The 27,530-nt window shown below is 42.3% G+C and overlaps 1 protein-coding gene across 20 annotated transcripts in view; it reads left to right on the top strand.

Annotated features, from left to right (window-relative positions):
• Nucleotides 1–378: 378 nt before the first annotated feature.
• ADAM22 (ADAM metallopeptidase domain 22) overlaps nt 379–27,530 on the top strand; it is a 215,659-nt gene continuing 188,507 nt past the window's right edge. For 7 of the 20 annotated variants that reach the window (XM_084785449.1, XM_084785443.1, XM_084785448.1 and 4 more), the window contains exons 1-2: nt 381–708; nt 1,162–1,322. In XM_084785449.1, coding sequence (XP_084641575.1) covers nt 630–708; nt 1,162–1,322 — 240 coding nt within the window. In that variant the 5' untranslated portion in view covers nt 381–629. Of the gene's footprint in view, nt 709–1,161; nt 1,323–27,530 lie in introns of all 20 variants that reach the window. The other 13 variants (XM_084785436.1, XM_084785433.1, XM_084785435.1 and 10 more) reach the window with 5 other exon arrangements.

The raw sequence follows: 27,530 nt of genomic DNA, 5'->3' as shown, positions 1-27,530 counted from the left end.
CACCGAGGTTTTTTACCATTGTAACCACCAGGCACATAATAGGCCCTCAAGTCCAAATCTGTGGAACGACTGACTCGCCTTGCACTCAGGGCATGGTCTCTTGGTAACACAAGCAATACTAACTGGTGAGCAACCTTGTGGCTCTTTGCAGACCTTGGGGGGGAAGTGGGGCGAGTTTGGGCTGCCGTAACCCTTCAGCTCACGCCCCTCACCTTTCCTTCCTGGGGTCTGCAGTCTCCGGGTAGCGACGGTCGCGTCGCTGTGGAGACCAGCTAGATGTGGGGAGGGAACTACATTTCCCAGCTACTCTGGTACGCGCGGCTGGGTGCGGCGCGGGGGGCAAGTGCACCAGGCCCGCTGCGCACCGGGCTCCGCTCCCCGTCGTGCTGGCCGCCCGCCCCGGCCTCCGCCTGGGGATGAGGTGGGAGGCGCTAGAAGCCACTTAGCTACAGCCTGGCGCCCGATGCGGCGCTCGCTCGCTGCCCCCGCCACCGAAGCGCCTGCGAGGCACAATGCAGCACTGAGGCAGCGGCGGCTGCGGCAGCGGCAGCGGCAGCGGCGCGGGCCGGGAAGGGGCGGCCGGGAGCCGGAGCCGGGCCCCCGGGCACCCCCAGTTGAGCGCCGCCACTATGCAGGCAGCCGCGGCCACGTCCTTCTGGCTGCTCTGCGTCTTGGGGACCTGCCCCCTGGCGCGCTGCGGTCGGGCAGGTAAGTTCGCAGCTGCCAGGGTTTCCAGGACGCTTTGGAGCCCCGAGACCCTTCGAAAAGCCTCATCCTCGTTTCCACAGTGCGCGGGGTTTTTATTTTTATTTTTATTTGAAGGGCGGTGAAAAAGGGAACAAACAGACAAGTGTGGGGGACTGGAGGATGCATCAGCAATCTGGGGTCAAATGCTTCCCCACCCCCTGAAGAGTATCCTTCAGGAGAATGGGAAAGGGATACACTGTTTCTGGGCCCGAAGATGCTCTCGCATGAGCTGGTCCAGGGCTCTCCAGCTGGTGTCTCTGCGTCCTTCCCAGATGGGGTCCGGGAGGGGGAGGCGGGGGAATTTTCGTAGGGGAGATGTAGGACCGCAGGATGGAGGACGACTGTGGTTCAGGGTCATTAATTTTTGGCGTTCCTCTCCACTCCTTCCTCCCCCCACCCCTGCCTGCTTGCAAGGAGACGCCTCACTAAGGGAACTGGAGAGGGGGAACGAAGACCGCTTCCTGGAGCGCCAGAGTATCGTACCACTGCGCCTCATCTACCGCTCGGGCGGCGAGGACGAAACTCAGCACGACCAGCTTAGCACGCGTGTGCGGGGCGACCCAGGCGGCCGGCAGGTGAGCGGCGAGGTGCGGGAGGTGGTCCTTGGCTCAGCCCAGCGACCCTGAATTTGCTTAGGGTTGCCCTGGAGACGCGGTGTACTGGGTGAAAAGAGCATAGTCCTAATGCGACTCATGCCTGATGCTCCCAGTGCAAAAAGGAGGAGAAAGGGAGACAGAATAAAAGGGAACCAAAAGAAGTGCAGGCCCAAGGTTTTGCAGAGGAGTGGGTGGGTGGCATGGGATGCTTCTAGTAGCCCGGTAACCTGAGCGAGAGGCAGAGACTCCACCTCCTTAGTCAAGCAAAAACTGCACAGGGTAGGAGGATATTCTATTTGGGCAGGATATGCATCATCTGTGTTGTTTTAACTCTGAGAGAAGGCATTGTAACCTAAGCTAAGTATTGTAGAAAGAAAAGAAATCTAAGCAATCCCCAATACCAAACTAAAATAAACTACATTGCAAAATCTGCTCACTTAGGTTTGTGAACACCAGAAATATACCCATTAACTTCTAACTTCCTCAAGACGGATAATCCTGACCTTTTTTTTTTTTAAACTGTTATAAATAGGGCTGCATTGTTTATTGATCACTAAAATTGTTTTAAAAAACTAACTTATTGCTGTACATGCATTTAAATCAATACCAAACATCTATAGATATGATTGAAAATATACTGGCTAATTCTAGCAAATATTTTTGAGGCCATTTATTTTTATGTTTGTATGGATCAGCCTGACAGTTCATTCATCTGCAAATACATCTGAAGCTCATGCAGTTGAAAAATTGTTGTCAACTTTACTGAAGTAAAGATAAGCTGAGCACTTTCCACATATCTGTACATTCAACACTAACATATCTGTATTGTTATAATATACTCAATTGTTCACATATGTAAGATATGTAAAGATATGAAAAATATTTGTCTATATTTATTGCCAAATAATTGGCTCCATTAAAATTTTGTTGACATAGGTAGAAATTCAGGGTTACTTATAGTATCCACTGAAGTTAGATTATGCTAGAATACGTCCAGCTCTTAATAAAGAATTTTATTATCTGAATTAATGTTTGGCAGCTTTTTCATTTTGACTGATTTCCTGAAATAAAACTCTGAAAGGTAAGGATTAGTTTAAAAGTGTAACCCTGAATTGCTATGATAAAAATAAGATTAATTCTTTGATACTATAAAGCAGCCATTCTTTCAGAAACATTTTTACTTATCTCAAAAAATATGCAAATATATGTATTTATAGTTTATATGCATTTTTTTTCTATTTTGAGCTAGAGCTACAGTAAAGTTCATACTTACAGTGTATGGTTTCTTCCACCCATGCCTTTGTTTTTTACTTTTAATTTTCCTTGTAATTTATTTATGAAGGCATGAGTTCTTTCATTCTCTGTAGACTTTTCTATGGTCATGATTTTGCCAACATAGGCAGTGCATTAAAACAAGTCCCAGAGTCTTTGTGGCTATGGAAAGGAAAGACTGGGAGAAGCAGAGACATAGAAAGAGGAAAGTGAAATTGTAAACTCAGGAACTCCGAGTCTCTGCTTGATGCTAATCATAACCTCAGTGCCTGCCCACCTCTTCTTTTTTTGGGGCGGGGAAGGGGTTTGTTTTTTTTTTTCAAGACAAGGTTTCTCTGTGCTGCTATGGCTGTCCTGGACTTGTTTTGTAGACCAGGCTGGCCTTGAACTCACAAAGCTCCTCCTGCCTCTGCCTCCTGGAGGGCTGATTTATATACTTTATGCTGGTGAAATGCCACCAGTTTTGAAAAACAAGCTGTCTCATTCAGTGTTTCTAGAATGCCACTTCTGAGATATTTTGTCTCATACAGGCCTCTCCCCTGGGGGCAAAAGTAAACTTCACAGCTGAGATAAAAGATCCTAGTGTTTGGTAGAACTTGGATTATGCAGCATGCGTGGATTGTTAATTCAAGTCAGAAGCGGAAGCAATGCTATTTATAATTATGACAAATTATCCGTGGTGTCTAAAGGTACATACAGTACACCACCTGGGGAGTCCGTGTACCTTACCAGAGTCCTTAAACTGCAGCAGGATACCACAGAGAACTGACAGACTCAAAGACATAACCAACATTTCCTACAGTGAGGAAACTAAGAGCTGTAATTTAACTTGAAAGTGTGTTGGTTTTATATAGGTCTTTTTATATTTGGTAAATAGAACTTTTGGCATCATAGGTACCCAGGGATATTTTTAGTAATTTCCTACATATTTCAGAAATAACATCTGAATGATTTTCTCTCCCCCCTGCCCCCCCTCTGTGAAAGCTCATAAGGAACACGCGTGTGTATGTGTGTGGTGTGTAATTCACTTATTGACTCTTTCAAAAGAATTTATTCACTTGAGCTCTTGCTATTTAGCATTTTAAAATAATCAAGGCCACAGGGATTTAGAAATAAAAGACACAATTCTAGCCTTTAAGGGGTTTACCAGGAAAATAAATGAATGGATGAATAGTTACTCTTAGCTCTTCAGTCTTGAGGTGATCACAGACTGCTGTGGAAACAGAGAAAGCCCAGCACTTAGCCCCACAGGCCGTCACCGGGCTCTCCTGGGAGGTGCTGTCTGATCTGTATTTTGAGCAGGAGTTAAAGATGTGGCCTCATTACAGAGATTGGGTGGGCTTATCCAGCAGAAGGGACTGCAAATCCAGAGGCACAGGGAAGTCAGGACTTGCCTTTGTTGACTGCAGATGAGATTTTGGGGACCAGTGTGAAAAGAATGTAGCATCTAGATGCAGCAGCAAGTTCTTGACGTACAGAGGCGTTGGGACTTGGTTCTGTGGGCTGTGTAAGCATATCAACATGGAGGATTAGCTGGCTAGATTTATGATCCTATGGTATTGTCCTAGTATTACAGAAGAATAACTGTAATTCCTAAGAGTGAGCAGGCTTATTATTCATTTTTTATCCACCGATAAATGCCAGTTAATATCATTAAGCTTCATAGGAGCTAAGCTTCCAAACCAACTGAGAACACTTTGGACGAGTGGCATTTGTAAAGCACCTATCAACACTGGGGATACAGCGAGTTTCTAAGTCTGCTAAGTAACAGTAACTCCGTGGGGGCAGCCAGAGGGCTGTTTAGAAAATTTATGACATCACTTGAATGCAAAATAATGCCCTAATTACCTGAATTTAACACATTCTCTGAAGTTACAAATTACTCAATCTTTACATAATGCAGTGAAACCGAATAGCCTCAGAAAGAAGAGACCTTACAGGCCATTCAACTTAGTTCAGAAATTCCCTCTCACCTGATAGGCTAAGCAGGTGACCAAGCCAGCTGGGTGGTCTTAAATGGTTCCATTCTTCCAGCTCACAATGACTAGGTGAATATCAAACTTCTTTTATATCAGTGTGAGCTTGTTTCAGTATTCATCCATAAAAGGGAACACAAAAGCCTTTACCTGAGAAGGAATTTCATTTTGGTTCTGTTTGAATGATGACTTTTTAGTGTGAAAAGGTGATTTTATTGATACAAGTCCATGGTGCGAGATTTTTGTTTATTGTATGGTGAGCTTTTCTAGTGCATGCTAATTCTTACTGTAAGTGGGCTGGTTGGCCTGTGTAGAAGCTTAGCATGCCATAAAATACTAGGAATTAGAGTCAAAATAATCATAGTTGATGCTGGGTAACCTTCCTGTCTTCAGGGTTGTCAAATATGAAATTGTTCCAAGCTTGGGAAAATAGCTCTAGGATATTATAAATATAAAGGCATTTCCTGTTCTTTCTTGACAGTATTTATACTAAAACAATTGTATGTTTGTGGGTAGTAAGATAAAACTTTTTGTTTATTTGTTTGTTTTTTTGAGACAGGGTTTCTCTGTGTTAGCCTTGGCTATCCTCAACTCCCTTTGTAGACCAGGCTGGCCTTGAACTCATAGCGATCTGCCTGCCTCTGCCTCCCGAGTGCTTGGATTAAAGGTGTGCGCCACCATCGCCCGGCAAGTTAAAACTTTTTTTCCCACCAATTTGTGTAAGATATTATCTACTGAGGCTTAGTGATGTTTTAATAATGACAACCCTGTAATTGCTATTTTAGAATATGCTTATTAATGACTGCTCTTTTCGCCAATTAAGCAACATAAATTTACTATAGCATTGAAAATGGGTTATCTGGTAACTTATTTTGTTACACAGCTACCTTTAAATTCTACTTTATTTTAAAACCACCCAGTGATTTTATGTTTCTACATACAATGCACTTTCTTCTATCAGAAGCATTTGCTATCCTTGAATAAAAGGTCTACTTTTTCTCATCTTGTCCTCAACAAAGTGCTATAGCTTTTTAAGGAATTGCCGAGTGGTGATAAAGACATGGATCTATAATTCACCACCGTTTTATAGGCATTAGTGAGTGGGCAAAAAGCACAATGAAGGCAAGATGGCAACAAAAGGTTCTCTCTCTGTTTGTGAATATTTATACATATGCCATGGTATGTGTGAGCTGTCCTGAACATTCTGATGCTTCATTTGGGCACTGAGTCAGCTTGACACTCGGTTGCCTGCAATACGGCTTCCCCAGTGCAAAAGAGCTGCTAGGAATTACTGCTTTGATGGGAGTTTGCCAGGATAGCACAAACATCTTTTTTTCCCCTAAAGTGCATTTGTTAAACTAACTAGCTCAATATTAATAAAGTTTTGCCATAAGCTGCATGAAATATATTTCACAGTGTGTTTTTGTTTGCCTACCATTTATATTTGGTGACACTTGAATAAAGTAAAAATAAAAACACTTGGGAGGCAGAGGCAGGTGGGTTGCTGCGAGTTTGAGGCCAGCCTGGTCTACTAGTCCAGGACAACCAGAGCTACACAGAGAAACCCTGTCTCAAAAAACCAAACACCAAACCAAAAAAATTATATTCCTTAAATAGTTTTAAAGTAAACTTCTTTTACATTTTAAATTATGTGATTTAGTGTATATGTGTGTGTGTGTGTGTGTGTGTGTGTGTGTGTGTGTATGTGTATGTGTACACATATGAATACCATAGCACACATGTGACCAGAGGACAACATTACACAGGAGTCATTTTTCTCCTTTCACCATGTAAGCTCTGTGGATTGAACTTAGGTCACCAGGCAAGGCTGCAAGCATCATTATCCACTGAGCCATCTTGCAGGCTTTCCTTTAAATCTTCATTCAAATTTATATAAATGTAGTAATAGAATCTTAGACAACAGGAGAGGCCTAATTTAGGCATTACTGTTTCTAATCATTGATCTATCTATATCTATTTATCTATCTATCTATCTATCTATCTATCGATCAATCTATCTATCCATGTATCTTTCTATTTATATTTGTGTGGTGTGTGTGTGTATGTGTGTACAGACATACATACATATAGGATTTTATGGAATTCCACAAAATTATCTTACTATGCACAAAGGAATCAGTTTTTGATCATTTCTTCACAGCTCTGGAGAGCAAGCTTGAGCCTGTGAGTTTATAAAGACTGTCCTTACTCTTTTTTTTTTATTAATTTATTCATATTATATCTCGATTGTTAGCCCTTCCCTTGTTTCCTCCTATTCCTCCCTCCCTCCCATTTCCCCCCTTCTCCCCTCCCCTATGTCTGTGATTGAGGCAGACCTCCTCCCCCTGTATATGCTCTTAGAATATCGAGTCTCTTCTTGGTAACTTGTTAGACACTAATCCAAGGGATACAACCCATGAAAAACCTTACTTACCAGGAAAGTGGGTCAGAGGAGAGGACATCCTATTGAGACTTTAGGTGAGAGTAGCATGGAAGAATGGGGAAATAGTAGGATCTACAGGGTCCTGGAAACCTACAAGAAGAACTTTATGACAGGCAGATCTGGGCCCTGGGGGCCTCCTCAAACTGAGGCACCAGCCAAGGAGAATATAGGCAGTAAACTTTGAACCCCTACCAAGACCTAGCTGACGAACAGGATATTCTCCACCGTTGAGTGGAGAGTGAGATCTGACTCTCACATGACCGTCCTTACTCTTACTTGCTTTCTAGTACTGTAAAACATGCCACATGTTTTTTTTCTGCTGGCTCACTGAGAATGGAATCCGTAACATGGGTGTCATCCCACAGCTCCAGATAGAGCCTCATTCATCAGGAGGCCTTGAGGACCAACCCAACAGGGAAAGAAGACGCTCATCAAAGTGGGGTGGGGGAGAAAAGGAAGAGACTGAGAGGAATGGTGGGAAGCAGGAAGGGAAAGGAAACAGCGAAAAAAGATGTCAGAGTTACCATGTATGCAGTATATTAAAATATTTAATATGCAGTCAATTTGTGGTTACTTTCATGTGTCAAATTGACTTCCTAGTGCCTGGCATACATCACCTTCACAAAAGTCCAGTGGCAGGACATAACTTGTCATCTTTAATGAAGCTAATAGGGAATTTGAACTCAGAAACTTCAGCTCCACTCTGCTGCCTGAATTCCCCCTTTAGATGGCGTTTAGGACATGTAGATGTCTTTGGCATGAAAAGCAAAGGTTTCTTTTATTTTTCCCTGTTAGAGTTACACTTTTAGTGCTTCAAAATTACCTGAGTTTATATTTAAAGTTATACCATAATGAAGAAAGTTGCTAGACACAGTTGGGATTCTTCAGTTTTACCAGCTTAATAAATAATGGAGCCGGGCGTGGTGGCGCACGCCTGTAATCCCAGCACTCGGGAGGCAGAGGCAGGCGAATTGCTGTGAGTTTGAGGCCAGCCTGGTCTACAAAGCGAGTCTAGGACAGCCAAGGCTACGCAGAGAAACGCTGTCTCAAAAAACCAAAATAAAATAAATAAATGAATAAATAAATAAATAATGGAATATACGGAAGACATTGTCCATCCAAAAGAGACTCTTGAAGGAGGTGTCTGAAGATATTATACCGATGATTATATTCTTTCATTGTGAATCCAATTTTCAGTACTCAACAGTCAACATCAAAATATATGTGCTCTTGTAGCCAGAATTTTGTTGACAGAGGTATTAAATGCTAAAGAGAGGTCTATATTCATATAGTCCCTCATCAAAAGAAAAAGTACAGAGAATCTATTGTGTCCCTATAGTACCAGTAGCTTAAGGGTCTCAAATGTCAAATCATTCAGGTAAAACAGATAAATAATAACCAAAATAATAAGTTCTGTGAACATCTGGTTGGATTTATTTTGTAAATAAAAGTACTAGAAAGATAAATGTTTGGAGAAACTTGAAAACATATTCTAAACATGTTTCCAAACATGTTCCATGTACCTTAAGCACTGTGGTGAGTGATTGTTCTGCATTATTTTAATGATGATTAGATACTATGATACCCACTTTGTAGGCAAGGAAGTAGCTTTCTCATGGTCATATAGTGCAATAAAGGGGTAGAAATGGGAAAATAATTCTGAAAGGAAGTGTTAAAATTAACAAAGTAGTGTTTTACAAAGCATTTGCTGCTAATATATCATGGATTTCTATTTATTTGTGCTGGACTATAGCAGCATTATTTCTTTAAAAAACCCCTGCCCCTCACTGATGTCCTCCCTGGATACCATGTAATTACAAATTACATGTATTTAAAAAATGTTTACCATCCAAACTGGTTTTTGACTTCCACTGCCCTTTACTCCTGTTTTTAGTTCATTTTAAGATAAAAATCAGTTTTATTTTCTCCAAGACAAGCTATTTTACACACACACACACACACACACACACACACACACACACACACACTGGATTTTGGAAATAAGCTTCAAAATTCTGTATTATGATCCATAAATACCAGCCGTCCTAACTGGAAAGAGAGGAGTTTAGTCACTCTCCTTCCCCTGAATGTGCTTAGTGTTTGTGTCTAAGGTTTCCCGAACCACGCACATGAGCAGGTTAGCTGAATCTGCTTCTCCTCTTAATACATTAATGCTGTGACAGGGCTTTGTACCTCTTAGCAGAGCTGCCTTTTTCTTTCCTTTCTGTTGTTGTGAGTAAAGCTCACCAGATAACTGGGAGGACAAGGACTGGATAATTGTCTTCTGGAACTCTCGTCCTGCAAGTTTTATATCCTGTGGCCGTAGAGCTGAGGGCTGGCAGATTTATTGGATCACTTCTCAGTTTGGCACTGCCTGGTGCACAAAGCTTTATCTCTAGTTGTTGGTTTCTGTTCTGTTTCCGCCCCTCCCCAATTTGTTCAATAGGTAGACTAGTCTCCTCCACTGGCCAGATTAGCATTCTGAGGCTGGCCTGGCAGACACGGTGGATGTTCCTTGTGATCAATAAAGCATTTCTATACACAGTTTCTCTTTTATTGGGTTAAACAGCAGGAAGCTTGAAAGGTGCCTCCCCTTCATATAACCTGGTTCTGCAGATTTCTTGAATTCTCTAGTGTGTTTCTGATGTACTTAAAGTGTCCTGCCACGGTTCTGTCTAGAAACACAATTGTGGGTTGTCAGCGGGTATAAGTGACAGCCAAGGCTGTGCACAGTCAGGCTTTGTTTATTTCTGTAGGGTAGCCTGGAGGAAGAGGAAGGAAGGCAGCTGGTTAGAAGCGTGTTGGGATCACCCAAGTGTGCGTTTGAGTAAGGGTTGGACAGAAAGTGAAGTTCAGGTGAAGAAACTGGGCCTATCGTGCTAGAAAGGCGCAGTATCCTCCTGCCTCAGCTTACACAGGGCTACTCGGACACATCTGATGGACTTCCTGACTTTCAGCCTCAGCCCTTTGGGATTTTCAGTGACTGACGTTAATTTTCACTTTAAGGTCATAACAGGAGTCTACGTTTAGCCAGGCTTGCCCTATGTGGCCTGGGAGTGCATCCATTCCCCTGTCAGGGTGACATTTGTGGTTCATCCAGGAGGACAGCCTCTCCTCCATCCCTTTTCCCTTTCTTTACTCCTTCCTTCCCCCCTTCCTGTCCACCTCCTACCTTGCTGGCATACATTTTTATCTAATCTATGGATTTCCTGAGGCCTCTACCTCCCTTCCAGCCCTTATCCATCCTAATACCTTTCACCCACCCAACACCAGGTAGGAGAGAAAGGAGGTTAGTGGGGAGAAGGGACATAGGTCTCTTAGCTACTTCCTGCTGGTTAGGGTTGGTCGCTTCCTTGAGGGCAAGTCCAATCTTCATTTCAGGATATCCAGCAGTCCAGCAAACCAGGAAGCCAGCAACAAGCAAAGGCAGCGGCAGCCTTTGTCCTCCTTGGACCCCTTTATCCTCTCAGTGCTCTGGCATTTCTGCCCTCCCAGAGACTTTAGAATTAAACTATCTGTAGCTAACAAGGATCACACCCCTCTCTGCGCACAAGGCAATCATAGTTAACAGTTGTGGACAAACTAAAAGCAGCCCCATATCCCACACTTGGGATAAAAACAAAAACATATTTACATAGCATCACTGAGTTTTTAAAGAAACTAAAACTTCTGCTACACTACCTATTTTTTCCTTTATTGTGCTCTTCCCTTCTTTCTCTCCTGTTTATTTTTTTAGTCTTAGTTAGACTTTTTAAAGTTCCTCGGGTTTCTGGGAGGAGGCTTAAGCAGCTTGTGCTTACGGAGCCTGGGCTGTGCCTGTGTCAGATGATGTCATCTAGGTAAGAACTGATTTCCTAACTCATGCAGGCTTTTTTTTTTCCTCTCTAAAAGTCATACCTAGTTTGTATAATTCATCTTGAATGGCATGCGATGGTTGTTAACTGGATGTTCAGTGAACGAGTCTGTGTAAACTTTTTGAAGGTAACCAAGCATTGAGTTGAAAACTTTTCTTAATTGTTTGTCATACGTATTGAGTTATTTTTTCCTGTTGCTTAGCTGTAGTTAGTACTTTGAAACAAGCTGCAGAAAACTTTAGATAGTGTTTAATAAGAATGGTGAGCAGCTGGGCATGGTGGTACACACCTTTAATCCCAGCACTTGGGAGGCAGAGGCAGGTGGATCACTCAGTTCAAGGCCAGTTTGGTCTACAAAGTGAATCCAGGACAGCCAAGGCTACACAGAGAAATCCTGTCTCAAGGGGAGGGGGGTCTATGATGAGCATTTAAACAATTTATTTTCAGAGTTGCCATAAATAATTAAGTCATTGTTTCTTAGGCAGAGCTTTAGAAACTTAAACATTACCAAAGATGATAAAAGTTTGAATTCTGGACCAAAACCAACATTTTTACTATATTTCTGACCCCGTTTCTGGCTTAACTGCAAATAGATTATTACTTTATCTCTAGCTTAGTGTCTCGTAAAAATGCCTTTAAGTTGGACAGCTATTGATTGGGTGGAACGTGAAAATCCATGAGTGTTCATTGCTGTCACTAAAGTGGGGCCACTTCTGACGAGTAAGTCACTAGAGGTAAGACTGTTGTAATACAGTAGAGAGCAAATCTGTTGACTGTTGTGGAGATTCCAGGTTGAAACTGGCAAAAGCACTGATTGAGGTAGAAAGAATCCCTGTGCAATTGAATTTCTTGTGTGTGTGTGTGTGTGTGTGTGTGTGTGTGTGTGTGTGTGTGTGTGTATTAGATGAACACTTCGGATGTGAATTCCATAGACATTTATTTTCTGCACCTTGACCAACTGAAGGTCCCTGCATTAATCACCAGCTACTGAAAACTAAAGCTGTTCTAGTGAGCTTAAGAGATGTATAAAGTATGGGTGACAAGTGACATCAGGAGCTAATGTAATACTAGGTACCGTCAACAGAGTACTAGCAAGCCTATGTCCTCTTATTTCAATATAATGACAGTTTTGTGAATTTAAAACATATAATTTATTTATTATCTCCTTTTTTAAATTTTATTTTTAAAAAAAATTTAAGTAATTTATTAAGATTACATCACAATTGTTATCTCTTCACTTGTGTCTTCCGGTTTCCTCTCCCTCCCTCCCTCTTTTACCCTATTCCCCTCCCCTAGGCCTGTGACAAAAGGATCTCCTCCCTCACCATGTTATCACAGCCTATCAGGTTTCATCCTGGTAACTTGCTTCCCCTTCCTCTGAGTGCCACCATACCTCCCCACCAAGGAGAAGTGGTCAAATATGGGGCACCAGAGTTCATGTCAGAGTCAGTCCCCGCTCTCCACACAACTGTGGAGAATGTGGTGTCCATTGGCTAGATCTGGATAGGGGTTCTAGGTTTACTGCATGCATTATCTTTGGTTGGTACAGTAGTTTGAGCAGAACCCCCTGGGTCCAGATCTGCCAGCTTTGATGGTCTTCTTGTAGGTTTCTAGGACCTTCTGGATCCTTCTATTTCCCCATTCTCCCATACTTCTCTCACCTGGAGTCCCAATAGGAAGTCCTAGCATCTATCCCGATCTCCTGCTAAGTGAAGACTTTCAGGGGACATCCATGTTGGGCTAGTGTCCAGCAATTGAATTTCTGATGTAAGATTGGCACAGGGTAATTGTAGTTCTGGTTGATCTAGCACAGACAATGTTCTCTCATAGTTAATGAAGGAGAAGTCCTGCTAATATGTACTGTAAGCAGCTTAATATGACACATAGTTGAGAGCATCGATTAGAGTTCAAATGTTCTGATGATGAAATCTTGAAGTTTATAGCCCTGTGGGTTGAAAAATATCTTATTTTAGCTTAAATGCACAGAAAAGCATAGGGCAAAGGCATGCACCTTTGTTTCATTGTATTCCTTCCCAGCGTTGCGTTGAGATGGTTAGGTGACAAGGCCCCAGCAGAGGAGTGTTGACGCCATGTCTTAGGAGGACTGCTGGGGTTTCTGCTCCACAGCCTTGCTGTTCTATGGGCTTTCCCTTGGGTAATGATGCTTTTCATTATTTTCTTGTGAACACAGGAAATTCCTCTCGGCAACCTTTAGTGTATTTTGTCTTTCTCCCTCTTTCTGTCAAGCACGTCTCTCGTAGCAAGTAAAATAAACACAGGCCTCTGGCAGGTTGCTTTCATCAGTGTTGGTGCCATCCTTGTTGCACATTTGCTGGGCTTAACTCAATTTTGGGAATGTGTTATAGTTCACCAAGCTCTTAATTTCACTACTTATTGATCAATAGTATTTGTGTGATCTGCAACCCCGCTTCCCCTCCCTCCCCCTTTTTTGGATTCCACTGAAGTCGACTCTTATTAATTTTCTTCCTTGTGTGTGTATCAAAGCATCCATTCTGTTCATTGAAGTCCTCCTTCGTGACATCATCATCCTGATTCTCTTGTTGCTCCCAGCTTCCTGTGCTCTGTCCCTGCTTCATGCTGGCTGAGCATGACACAATGAACGTCTTGGATGGGGACAGGTATCTGTGGCTTCAGGATAGTGAACCTACTACGTCACACTGCTGCAGGATGCATAGTCAGTGTGAAGGAATGACGAGGCGCATTACAGGTTCCTCACAGTCCAACCTGCCTTGGGCTCAGCCTAACATTGTGTGTGCGGAGGGTGGGGAATCTGACGCTGATGCCTGTGTGCAGCTGTTTCTGTGAGGTAGACTGTGCTCTTCATCTCAGACTAACTTACTGTTGTCTGTCTACTGCTCAGCACTGTGCCTGACCCACCGTAGGTCCTCAGTAAATGTTTTTAGTCTGGTTTTGTCTCGATTTTCTGTCTTAAGGATATGAAGAAAAAAAAAAAAAGCTCTGCCAGCATTTATGTTACTGACTGATATAGTTTAGATATTTCCCACATCTATGACTTCTTTCTAGTAGATATTCATATTTTTAGTGGGGAAGTGGCTGAGAGGTGCGTGGTCCTCCGCCCATAGTTACACCTAATCCCTGCCCTCTCGCTCTCCTCTCACACACGTGTTCCTGCTGCTCCAGCAGAGCGCTGCGTGCAGTCTGCCCTGGCTCTCCGAGGACGTGCACAGTGACCCTGCGAATTGAAACCAGAGTCTTTGCTTTGACCCCAAGGCAGAGCTTATCAGAGAAGTCAGAACTGTGGTACTGAGGGGACAGGATGGCAGAGGAAGTGGCAGGAGCGTGGACCGTTGTGAGCTTGCTGACATTCTGTCACATAAAGCTGTCTTGCTGTCCCGTGGACACTTTAATCACCATGACACATTCACTCATGTCAGCATATAGCCCTGTCTCCCCTAGCAAGAGTAAATCCAAGCGATTTAACCTTTTGTGGCTGAATTTATTCACCAGACTTTGTCATTTGCTGCCAGGAGGAGCATTTTCTTTGAGACACTGATGCACATCTTTTGTAAGAGTGTCCTATAGCATTTCTGATAGATTTGAGTTCATGTGACATATTCAGGTGAGGATTTCCATGAATAGTTACTCTTTGAGTTTTAACTGCAGCTTTAAACTAAGGCCATGCTTAATTTTTCCCTTGGAGCTAAGCCCCAGATAATTCTTATAATTTTGTTTTAATTTTCTAATCTTTATCTTTATTTTATGAAAATGTATTATTTAAGGCTAATTAGTTCTATGCTTTAACACTAATTAGTCATTTGTAATTAAGCAGTTCCAATATGTATAAGATACAAGCATATTATGAATTTTAGTAATACTATAAATTGAATCTTTATTAACTATATAATAGACTTCTAAAGTACATTAATTAATGAATGTGTTTGTGTGTGTGTGTGTGTGTGTGTGTGTGTGTACAACATACAAACATGTGCCTTGTGAATGTGTGGTGGTCAGAGGAAAGTGTGGGGGAGTCACTCCTTCCATTACGTTGGTCCCAGGGATAGAACTCAGGTCACCAGGCTTGGAATCAGGTACCTTCCCCTCTGAGCCATCTCACTGCATCTCCCCATCCTCCCTTTCTTTTTGGAGAGCTTGATATGTAGCCCAGGCTAACCTTGAACTCTGAAGTCTCTGGTTCTTGTCTCTGCCTCTTAGGTGCAAGGGTTACTGAAGGGAATCACCATTGGCCCAACTTGCTTTAATATTAGTGATATGTGCTATTATTTTTTTAAATGTATGAGGTGGTTACCCACATGGTACACTAGGAGATACCCACGTATCTTAAGAGCTGCACATGCTAGTTTCGTTCCGGAAAAGAAACCATGGAGGATAATACTATAAGTAGTTTCATGTGTTTCAAGTGTAGTGTGAGTGGAGGATCTGAAAATAAGGTTCAAGTAGAAGAGACACTCAGGATTTTACAGGGAAGACATCACACTGAAGGGTGAGTTTCAAGCATCATTGTGAAGAAATAAGCTCCCTAGCTCTTTGTGACTTCACGTTACCATTACCCTTGCTAAGTAATCTCAGAAACAAAAGAATTCTTATTTTACTTATAAATATATGCGCACACATATATGCTTACATTCTGTTGAGCGTGTGTGTGTGTGTGTGTGTGTGTGTGTGCGCGCGTGCATAGGTGTGTGATGGTGTACTGTGGAGGTCAGATGACAACTCCTAGGACTTGGTTTTCTCCTTCCACCATGTGCATCCTCAGATCCTCAGCGTAGGTGGCAGGTGCCTTTGGCTGCTGAGCTGTCTTACTGGCCTCTGTTTCTATAGATTTGCCTGTTGTAGGTGCTTCAAATATGCTTTAACTCTTTCAGTTAGCTTAGTGGTTTTAACATTGATCCAGGTGATAGCTTGTGTACTTCATTCTTTTTCGCTGCTGAATAACATTCCATTATTTATTCATTGTCTTGATATGAGTTGGCATGAATCAAATTCTTTCATTATGAGTAGTGATACTATGAACATCTGCACAAAAGATTTTGTGTGGGCATGTGGAAACAGGAGCATGCCACAGGGCAAATGTGTGTCGTAAAACAATAGCCTTGCTACGTACGATAGGCTGCCTTTTGTTTTCCCATGTTCTATTTCATATCCTTAAACCTCCTGGCCATGATACATTATCGTGATTTTATAGCCTTTTTCTTTTGAGAGAAAACCCAAATTGAATTGCTGGGGTGGGTGGGAGTGACCCTAGGCTGTAGGTTTGCAAAGGAAGCAGTCTACTTGCGCTTTGTCCCACTCCCTGGCGTTTTCTTTCATTGTTTTGTTTGTCTTTAATAATAACTTTGTTGTGAAACGATTCCTACACCATAAGAACTTCCCATTTTAAATGTATAAGTGTTTTTTAAAAAAATACAGCTACTATTAAGCATGTAGTCATTTTCAATGTGGGACTTTCCTCTGCGGGGGTGGGGCTTTTCAGTTTTTAACCACAGCAGGCAAGGTTTGTGGGTGCTACTATATGCTGGTCAGATTTTCATCCTCAACTCAGGATGTTATCCACAGATGCTGGGCCAGTGTTGGATGTGGCCTTCAGCTTAGTCCAACCAGTTCCATTTTCTTGCAGTGGATTCTCATATTTAATAAATATTTCACCAGTTAATCAATCAACCATGTGTTCCCAGATTTCTAACAGTTTTCAACAAACATCCTTTCTAAAATCTGTTATTCCAAAGTTAATTGTTTGTGTTATTTCCCTTAAGAAATAATTAGGTTAGAAAAGGCCCGTATGCTTTTCTTTTAGCATCATATGTTCATGGCAGAAAGTGTTCGGGAAGAAAGCACCAAATGTGTATTGTTACTTGCTGTTGGTACTGGTGTGCATGCCCTGGTGTGTGTGTGTGTGTGGTGGTATGTGTATGTGGTATGTATGTGGTGTGTGTATATCTGTACGTGTGTGTGTGTGTAGGTGTGATGTGTGTATGTCATATGTATGTGATGTGTGTGTGTCTGTAGGTGTAGTGTGTGTATGTTGTATGTATGTGGTGTGTATGTGTCTGTAGGTGTGTGTGTGTGTGTAGGTGTGGCATGCGTATGTCATATGTATGTGGTGTGTGTATGTAGGTGTGGTGTGCGTATGTCGTATGTATGTGGTATGTGTGTGTCTGTAGGTGTGTGTGTGTGCATGTGGTATGTGTATATTGTGCTATGTGTGTGTTTGTGTAGTGTGTGGGGTGTATGTCTGTCTGTGTGTGTGTGGTGTTACGGGATGTTTTATCTCTGAGGCCTTGGGCCAGGTTTTGGCCTTACACTTCACTTGAGGAGAGACATGGCCTACTTTGTGTGCACTTCTAGCCCTTGTCCACCTTTGGTGCGTTGGTTATGTCAGAGCCATTAGCTACACCGTACACAGCGCCTGCTTTCTGCCGTGTGCCACTAGAACCACAGATCGTTGCTTTCTCTCTTTGTCTTTCTCTAATATGGGAACTGGGGAGGTTAGCAAGCATGTCGTAGACTTGAAGTCTTCTTCCTTTCTGTGCAAAATTTTAATTTGTCAGCTTTGTAGTCTACAATTAAAATTTTTTCTTTTCTTTCTTCTTCTTTTCTTTTCTTTCTTTCTTTTCCTTTTTTCTTTTTTCTTTTTTTTTTTTTTTTTTGGTTTTTCGAGACAAGGTCTTTCTGTGTAGCCTTGGCTGTCCTGGACTCACTTTGTAGACCAGGCTGGGCTCGAACTCACAGCGATCCACCTGCCTCTGCCTCCCGAGTGCTGGGATTAAAGGCGTGCGCCACCACGCCTGGCTTTTCTTTCTTTTTCTTTTTCTTTCTTTCTTTCTTTTTTGTTTCCTTGGCTAGCATGGTGCTTGCTTTATCACCCAGGCTGGCCTCAGACTTCCTGTAGCCCTTCTGCCTCTCAGCTTCCTGAGTACTGGGGACACATGCATACTGAGCTCCGTTGATTCCCTGATATTTCACAACCCCAGTGCAGTTTGTGTGTGTGCATATTCTGTGTGCATGTGTGCGATAATTATAGTTTATGACTTAGTATGTGAACTGACATCTATGTTAATCACTTCACTGATACTAACTGAGGATGTCCTATATGGCAGGCACTGGTCCAGGCCCTTGGATTATATCAATGACTATTTATTTTTTTGTTCCAAGGCCCATATTTTAGCAAGTGTATTAGGCAATACTATGGGAAAGACAGCTGCATGGCAGGGCCATTTTATAGTGTTGTTGTGGCAGAGTAGCCTGAAGGCGTAGGCTGTAATTCTTTTTCAGTGTTGGAGATTGAATTTTAGGACATATGCATGTTAGGCAAGCATTCTACCACTGCAGTAATGCTCAGCCCTCAAATGTAATCCTTAGCAGGGGGGGTTCATGAGTCCTTGGAGAAGACTAGTCCTGGGGGGAGGGAACTGACTCATGCAGGCATCCAGGAGCAGCATTCCAGGGGTGAATAACCAGCAGGGTGAATCCAAGGCTGAATGTGTCTGTCAGGAGCAAGAAGGCCATCCTAAGAAGTGGTGCTTGCCAGGCATGCTGGCACAGACTTTCGTCCTAGCCCTCAGGAGGCCAAGGCAGGTTGGTCTCTGTGAGTTCGAGGCCAACTGATCTAGGAAGAGAGTTCTGGGACAGGATTACAGAGTGAGACTGTGCTTCAACAAACAAACAAACAAACAAACAAACAAATAAGCAGACCATCACCATTCCTATCACTACCATTGCACATACACACACACACACACATACATACATAATACATACATACATATACACACACACAGGCACGCACTTGACCATGTGCACCAGTATGAACAGCAGTACATTTGTGAGATGGGACAGTTTTTGTTTGGTTTTGTGACAGGCCCTTGGTACTTATCCCTGGTTGGTCTGGAACTCACAGCCCAGGCTGGACGCAGTCCTTCGTTGATCCTCCTGCTTCTACCTGCTGACTCTTGGGAAATTAAGTGTGTGCCACCACAGCCAGGAGCATAGTCTTACTGAGGGATGATATTTGTAATTATCCTTATCTGTGGCTGGGGCATGATATTTGGAATCATTCTTATCTCTGGACCAATACTTAGTTTCATTCATGCCATCTTAAAATACTGAATCTCAGCAAGGGTGACTGGGTTGATGTTTACTAAGGTCTTGGCAAGGAACCCAGTCCCCTTCTTGTCCCACTGTCTCTCATAATCTAGTCCACCTGGTTTCTTCTCTGTGCAGCTGTATTGCTTTTCTTGCTCTTAAATGTACTTGCATTTTATGGTTAGTACATGCATGGAAATAAGCTTCTCTCTCTGTGTCTGTAGATGTTTTTATGCTAAATTGCTGTAAGAGCTTACTAAGTAGTAAGCATTTTGTCCTGTGCATAAGAGATGAGAAGGCTGCTTCCAACTCACCTTTGAACATATCCTGTTTCCCAACGGGAGGAAGAAGACATAAATTGCATTAAGACACTTTTATTAGCTGCCTAAGAGGGAAAGCAAGATGATTCAGCATTGGAACAGACTGAGGTAGGAGTTGAGAAGCTATCTGAAGAACTCTAAGCAGGACCATAGCTTAGTGGGAGAGCGTGTGCCCAGTGGGTACATAGCATTCAATCCACAGGACCACAAAAATGGATAAATGTAAAAAATCCTTTATAAAACAGACTCACCAATCAATTTTCGCAATGGAAGAATGGATCCTATAACCGTTTGAAGCTCCTGAAGTTCAGCATCCATCTTCCTCCCCGTCCTATGGATCATGCATGTTACAGGTCATGCAGTTGAGTCACTACTGTACTTACTAGCAGATGTTATGGGAATAAAGAAAATTCCAGTAGGAATAACTAGACTGCATATGCTGGTGAGAACTATATTCCCTATGACAATGCATTGCTAATAACAAGCCAATGAAGTAGTTTATACAAAAGCAGTATTTGCTGTAGTCTTGAGAAATGCTTCCTACTTTTGGCTAATTACAGCTGGGAAGACAACTTTTCTTCAAACAGTTATCCTATAACCGTTGTCAGAGTTGAATCTTTAAGGGGACCGGTGCTCTGTGCCAAGCAGGTTGCCGAACGCTTGGGGAACAGGGGCACTTGGTACTGAGTTGCAAGTTGAAGACCGCGCAGCTGACTGTGATGGGCCTTCAGCCAGGTGAGACGGATTGTCAGCCAGAAGTGACAAGCACAGCAAAACTAGCCTGACCCCTGAGTCCAGGAGCAATTTTGTTCACACGTGCTGTCTTTTGGTGCTCGTATGCAGAGTAATATGTCATACATCTTTGCACTTAAACCTGTTTTGTATTTGCAGCATCCCTGAGAGGCTGCCGTTTAATAAATACAAAGCCTAGGACATAGAGAGCTGAGCTAACCAAGATCATTCATTTTAGGAATAGAGCTCAGATTTAAGCAGAAACTGTGGCTCTAGAATCTGGAGTTCTAACTGCTATTCTGTTGTAGTTTTTCTTAGTTATTATACAGAAGGAAAACTCTTTGGGGCCAAACAGTTTTAAATACCAGGTTATATTGCTGCCTTGTATAATAGAAACATGCCTTTTCAGACAATCGAGGTCTGTGGGCAAGACTTTGTCTTCCTCAGAGTCCGCTGTGCTTTCATGGAGTCTTTGGCACTCATTGCCTTCAGGCTTGGTGGTGGTAAGGAAGATGGTGGAACATTCCAGGAAGGTCAGAGAAGGACGGAGGTGGTGCAGTAGCAGTTTGCTGAGGATGCTGGTCTGGGGAATGTTTGAGTCAGGAGCCTTTGCCAGGAGGCAGTTTCTGAGAAACTCAGTGGGGGAGGTACAGAGAGACTACCTACACCGTTTTGAGAAGTGAAGAAATGCTCCTTAGGGATTATTTCATAAATTAAATGAAAGGTGACTTCTGTTGTACTTTAAAATGTTCATTTGTTTAGAGCAACAGGAAATAAACTATCATAAAACCAAACTTGGCTTTTTCCTTTGAAAAAAGAATCAAGATTCCTATAGGAACCCTTTCTTTAACTCAGTGTGTCATATGCATGGAGTTCTCATAACATTATTCTAATTTGTCCCTTAGGAGAGGGAAGAACTAGGGAGCATAGTTTATTCAGCTTTGTAGCAAAACACTAAACATGCAGAGCCCTGGGTCACATACTGGAAAGACAGCAAGCAATATCTCAGACCCTGCATTTGCGCAGTTTTGTTAAAGCTAGGCTTCTGCACAGAGGGAGGAGATGGCTCCGGTCCAGCCTGGGCTCAGCAGTTTCACCATCCTGCTCTAATGAGGTCATGGCTCCTGATGGTTCTGTTTGGTTTTACTTTCTGTTTCCGACACTATGGTGGCCAAATCCCACCAGCCTTGGGCATGAAAATGTTTCTGTTACAGGTTGAGTTTATTCCAGAAGTGAAGAGTGGTCAGACTTAGCAGTTTCATTCCCTTTGTGTATTCTGGAGTGAGGTCATGATGCTAATGGGGAATCATGAGGGTTAGGGCTTTGTGCCCTGAGAGGACAATGTCTTTCGGAGCTAGTGGGGCATCTGCCTGTGACTCTGAGCTCATGGCAGTAGTACTAGAAGCCCCTCAGGAAGGCGCTCACCTTTCCTTCATCCAGAGCACCAGCTAGTCCTTTTATTTACAGCTCTTTGTAGTTCAACGAGCTATAGAATCCGCTTCTTTCAAATACAGGTATGTAGTTGGCTACCTGCCTTTCTTGCAGGGATTTGTGTGCATGTACACTCAGGTATGCACTCACTAGCATCATGAGGTATGAAGTGATTTTTAGAGTTTTCTTGTGAGTACAGTATTTCTTAGTGTTTCCTACTTCGAGAGAGAACTGAGACTCAGTGTGTTATTAAAATGCATTGCACTCTTTCAGGGAAAGTGTTTACTGTTCAGGATTAAATGACCAGCTTGATTTTCCTATGGTAGATACCAGTAGGAACTTGCTCAGTAAATAATAAAATCGTGAATAAAGTTACTTTCTAGAGTTTACTTATCCATATACAACTGAATAATTTTATTATTTTTGCTGTTCCTTAGATCTTTGACAGCATGGCTGTGACATTGTATTCATTACTATCTTTATTCACGTAGGATTTTGTATGTTTGTTTTGAAACAGGGTCCCACACTGTAGCACAGGCTTTCCTGGAACTCACCGTATAGCTTAGGCTCACATCAAACCTGGGTTGTTATCTTGCCTCCCTCATGCTGGGATTTGAGGCATGTACCACCATGCCTGGCTTCATTAATATTTTTAGATTCAGACAGTTTGAGAGGTAAAATCTTTGAAAAGACTATACGCCAGATAATGTTTAATCTAGTATATATAAAATAAAATTTCTTATTGATATTTAAGTTTTACTTCAAACATATATAGTAGACAGATTCATCAGTTTCCTTTTCACGTAATGGTAAAGAAATACTCTCCAAAGCAGCTTAGAGATGCTAGCTGGTAGTATGTGGAAAGCCACCAATGACATTTAAAAAAAAAAAGATTTAATTATTTTTTTTTTATTATGTATGCCTGCATGAACACCTGCACTCCAGAAGAGGGCATCAGATTTCATTATAGATGGTTGTGAGCCACCATGTGGTTGCTGGGAATTGAACTCAGGACCTCTGGAAGAGCAGTCAGTGCTCTTAACCTCTGAATGATCTCTCCAGCCCCAACTAATGACATTTTAAGGGTAGATTTATGTCATACTTTACAGTACAAGTTCTTTGCTATGTCTTACCTGGCTGTCTGTGTTCAGTAAGTTCATGCTTTTAAGGCACGTTTTGTTTCTTTTCTTTATAGATGGTTGATATTCTGATCTCTCTCTCTTCCTTCACTCTCCCACACATACACATATACACATACATATACCCTTCATACATATTTCATTCTCTTTTTCCATTTCTGAGGTAACTGGATAGTTTAGATGACTATTGTGTTCATCCCACCAGTCTCCATCACACTATTTTGCAGTGGTCCTTGTCTCTAGAGCTCTATCATTTGAATCACAGAGAGGAAAACTTTTGGTCATTGCTGGGAGGCTATAGATAAAAGCCACTCTGGGAATACCATTGACACTGTAGATGAGGATAGACCACTGCAATGATTTTTCTTCTCCAGTTTAAGTTTTGCCCTTCTACAATTTTTCCTGAATTGTTTGTTTGTTTCTTTCTTTTTTTGTTTTTGATTTTGTTTGTTTTGTTCTTCGAGACAGCGTTTCTTTGTGTAGCCTTGGCTGTCTTGGACCCGCTTTGTAGACCAGGCTGGCCTCGAACCCACAGTGATCCACCTGCCTCTGCCTCCCAAGAGCTGGGATTATAGGCGTGCGCCACCACACCTGGCTCTGAATTCTTTCTTGACTACATTCATGGGAAACTTTTGGACAGTTGGGCTATGGAGTAAAGAAAGAATGTGATTCTTCTAAGGGTTAGTGTGTGTGTGTGTGTGTGTGTGTGTGTGTGTGTGTGTGCATAAGAAGTCCTCTAAAGTTATGTAGCTTTATTTTCTAGCCACAGAAGAGCGAGCAAAGGCTAGCCCCATAGAAATTTGTTTCCTAAAAAAAGTGTAGTACCCAGCTATTAAAAACAAGGAAATCCCAAAATTTGTGGACAAATGGATGGAACTAGAAATGATCATACTGAGTGAGTTAACCCAGAAGCAGAAAGACTCACATGGTATATACTCACTTATAATTGGACACTAGCCCAAAAGACATGTCCCACAAAAGTCTTCACTTACCAGGAGATTGGGATAGATGTGAGGATATTTTACTGAGACTCTAGGTAAGAGAAATATAGGAGATGGGGAAATAGAAGGACCCAGAGGGTCCTCGAAACCTACAAGAGGAACATCTTGATGGGTGGATCGGGGGCCGGGGGGGGCGTTGCTCAAACTACTGCATCAACCAAGGACAATACAATAGTAAACATTGAACCCCTACTCTGATCTACCCAATGGACAGACATTCTCCACAGTTATGTGGAGAGCATGGACTGACTTTGACATGAGCTCTGGTGCCCCATATTTGACCACCTCCCCTTGGTGGGGAGATCTGATGGCACTCAAAGAAAGAATAAGCAGGCTACCAAGATGAGACTTGATAGCCTATGACCATATAGTGGGGGAGGAGGTCCCCCTCGGTCATAGACCTAGGGGAAGGGAATAGGATGAAAGCGGGAGGGAGGGATGAACAGGAGGATACAAGTGATGGGATAACAATTGAGTTGTACTCTGAATAAATTAATAAAATTAAAATTAAAAAAAGGAAGTGTAGTAGCATTGGTGTGTGGTGAATGGCTGGCACTAGTCACCATAAAGTTTTGTTCAGCAACATTCCTGAGTTTTCTTTCTGCAAACACTGGTGATAGCCCCTCACTGTAAATGAGCTTAATTCTCAGACACCTCTAGAATCTGTAAGCAAGATGAAATGAAGCAAGCAAAGAAAAATGACAGAAGAGTGGGACAGAATAATTCTGATCTGAAGAATTGACCATTCTTAATTCTGTTATTTGGAGTTGTCCCATTTCTGCTGTTGTGTCCAGGATGGATTGTAACTTATCTGGCAGATGCAGCTCTTTGCTTTTGAAATTATTGGCTTCTGGGCTCAGTGACTAATTATTCATTTTACAGTGTGGTAGCTTAGCTGCTCACTCATATTTTTTCCTCTGATTTTTCCCGTGTCTTTATTTAGCATTCACTACTTGCATTGCTCTCTGCAGCAAGCCTTTTCACTGCAAACTCAACCTTTTAAGTTTCTCTCACAACACTGTAATTATGGCTGTTTTCAGTTCGCATATGTGAAAAGAAGGTGGAAGGTAGGAAGTTTTCCTGACTTCATTCTAAATCAAATGTCAAGCCTACTGTGGGCTGGGAATTGCTCCTGTCTCATTTCTCCCAAGTCTTTCCTGCACTGAGGAAGAACATCCGTTTTTTTTGTCCTGATTCACTTGAGGGATTTTGTCTACTGATTTTCTTAGTGCTCTTTACGCTGAGATTTAATTACAGCCCAGTGTAACTATGGATTGGTGTGTTGTTCCTAGGCTACTAAGGATCTTAAACGTCTTCTCTGACCTTCAGGATTATGTGAGTAAGCGGGTTTCTTTTTTGTTCAGGACTGAGATTAAAGGTCTAGTAATGGGCAGCTAATGGCTAGGATGATTGAGAGACTGATTTATCAGAAGATAGCTGAAGCATAAATAGGTAATGAGGCTGCCTGGCTTCCTGAATGGAGATGAGAAAGTAGGAGCTGGTGCCAGCGCAGGTCGGCACAGTCCCTGCCCCCTGCTTATTGGAACAGGGGCCGCTGGAGAAAAAGGACCTCAGTATCCAGAAAGGTACAGAGTCCACGGCTGTCAGCAGCCCCAGAAGGGGACATTCAGAGATGCAGGGAATGCCTCTGAGAAGTCATCTTATTCAACACCTATACAACATCACCTTCGTGCTCAGGTAGAAAACCTCAAAATAGATTATGCTTACATCAGTTGTTTAAAAAAAAAACATCCAAGAAGAGACTTGATACCCTATGAGCATATAAAGAGGGAGGAGGTCCCCCTCAGTCACAGTCATGGGGAAGGGGAGTAAGGGGAACATGGGAGGGAGGGAGGAATGGGAGGATACAAGGGATGGGATAACAATTGAAATGTAATATGAATAAATTAATAAAATATATTTAAAAAAGAATTCATTCAATATGAGACATGCCTCATTTATGAGCATTACTCCAAATATTGTATTTTTATGGAATCTGTATTGACATTATCTATCAAAAATAACAGACGCATTAAAATATTTTCAAAAGAAAAAAAAACATAATAGAGTCAACAAGAACTAAAGTTTGAGTTGGAAAGCAAGGAGGAGGAAGGAAAAGTCGAAATAAAGGAACAGGAGCTAAGTGGTTTTGAGAAACATCTGTACAAGGACCTTGGCATCCTGTCTACCACAAAGTAGACTTGCTTCCTTTTTAAAAAGTAAAATTGCACAGATTAGAATCTCCATGATATTTACCAAAGAGTTCCTCGTGTGACTCCACAATGTGACCAGTTTCCCACTTCTCTTTTTCTTTTCTTCCTTAAATAAAAACTTGAAAACTTCTGTCATTTTTGGTTGAACTAAACAAGGTGTAGGTAGAGAATTTTCAGAAGAATATGTATTTTACCTTAAGAAATACTTGGGAGAGTTGAGTGTCTTGTGCTACACCTCTGTAATCTCAGCATGGTGGGAGAGTTGAGTGTAGCCCTACACCCCTGTAATCTCAGCATGGAGCCTGAAGCATGGATATTGCTGTGAATTTGAAGTCACCATGTAAGACTGAGACCTCTAGAGAGATCTCTAGTCTATTCCCGGAGTCCCCACTAAGAGACGGAGTCCGTTGCCGATGCAGATGCATAGGAATAGGAATTTATTGAGCCATTGCGATGGGGTCTGTCCAGCTCTTTCAAGCTCCAGACCCTGAGAAGCAGAGGCATGGACCTTTTATAGGTTTTAGACAAAGAAATGAGATTTACAGTATGTGGTTGGTTGGCATTTGGGCAGAAAAGTTGCAAGCAAGGAGTTACAAGTCTTGGTGTTTCTTTTTTTAAAAATTTTTTAAAATTTATTTATTTATTTATTTATTTATTTTTTGGTTTTTCGAGACAGGGTCTCTCTGTGTTAGCCTTGGCTGTCCTGGACTCACTTTGTAGACCAGGCTGGCCTCGAACTCACAGCGATCTGCCCGCCTCTGCATCCCGAGTGCTGGGATTAAAGGCGTGCGCCACCACGCCTGGCAAGTCTTGGTGTTTCGTGGTTGGATAATGAGTGGAGGGACAAGTTGACCTATGGAAAAGATTGGTTGAAGCAGTCACAGGAGGTGTTTAGGAACTTTTTTAGTTGGGGAGGGATAGTGGAAATTTTAAACACAGCTGGTTGTCTTTGAGTCCAGCTGGACCCTGAGCACAGACTGAGGCCTTGAGTCAAGTTGGACTCTTCAAGGTTTTTTCTGTCCCTGATACACACACACACACACACACACACACACACACACACACACACACACACACACACACACACACTGATCTGATATCTGTCTGTCCTTGGTTCAAGCTGGACCCTCTAGAAATTTACATGCTTTGTTTGGCCTTAATGGGAGTCCTTAAGGGAGGACTGGGTAGATTGACTTTTACATTTTCCCAGACTTTGACCTTAATGGAGGTCCTTAAGGGGGCTGATTCCTTCAACCACGGACTACATAGCAAGTACAAAAGCCAATTACTTATATATAGTGAAACTCAGTCTCCAGAAAACAATAACTTGTATGTAGGAAACCAGTAAGTAGATGTTGGATCATCAGATTTCAGTGGTGAACTTTTGTTATTGCTGTTCATAAATAGTAAAGGAAAGGGATGGGAAATATATTGAATACCTACTATTACAAAGACCTTAACATCCATTTCTTAGTCTTCTTGGGATAAACAGTGCATTTCTTAGACTTCTTTAGAACAGTGATTTTCTATCTAGCTATACTTTAGGTTCACACGTTACCATTGTCAAAGATGCTATCACCCTTGGGTTCGCTGTAGAACAAAAACCCTGAATCTCAGAGTCCACAGCATAGGCTTAGGTGCATTCATGAAAGATTTCTTAGTGAGAAATCAGTATGTGGCCAATGTTGATGTTCCTCCATGCCTGCAGTTTCTGCCTGACCTTC

Source organism: Acomys minous (genome assembly GCF_964271855.1).
Source record: "Acomys minous genome assembly, chromosome: 6".
In the NCBI taxonomy this organism is placed as follows: domain Eukaryota; kingdom Metazoa; phylum Chordata; class Mammalia; order Rodentia; family Muridae; genus Acomys; species Acomys minous.
Note: the sequence above shows the minus strand (reverse complement) of the source record. Positions and strands in the feature narration are given on the sequence as shown.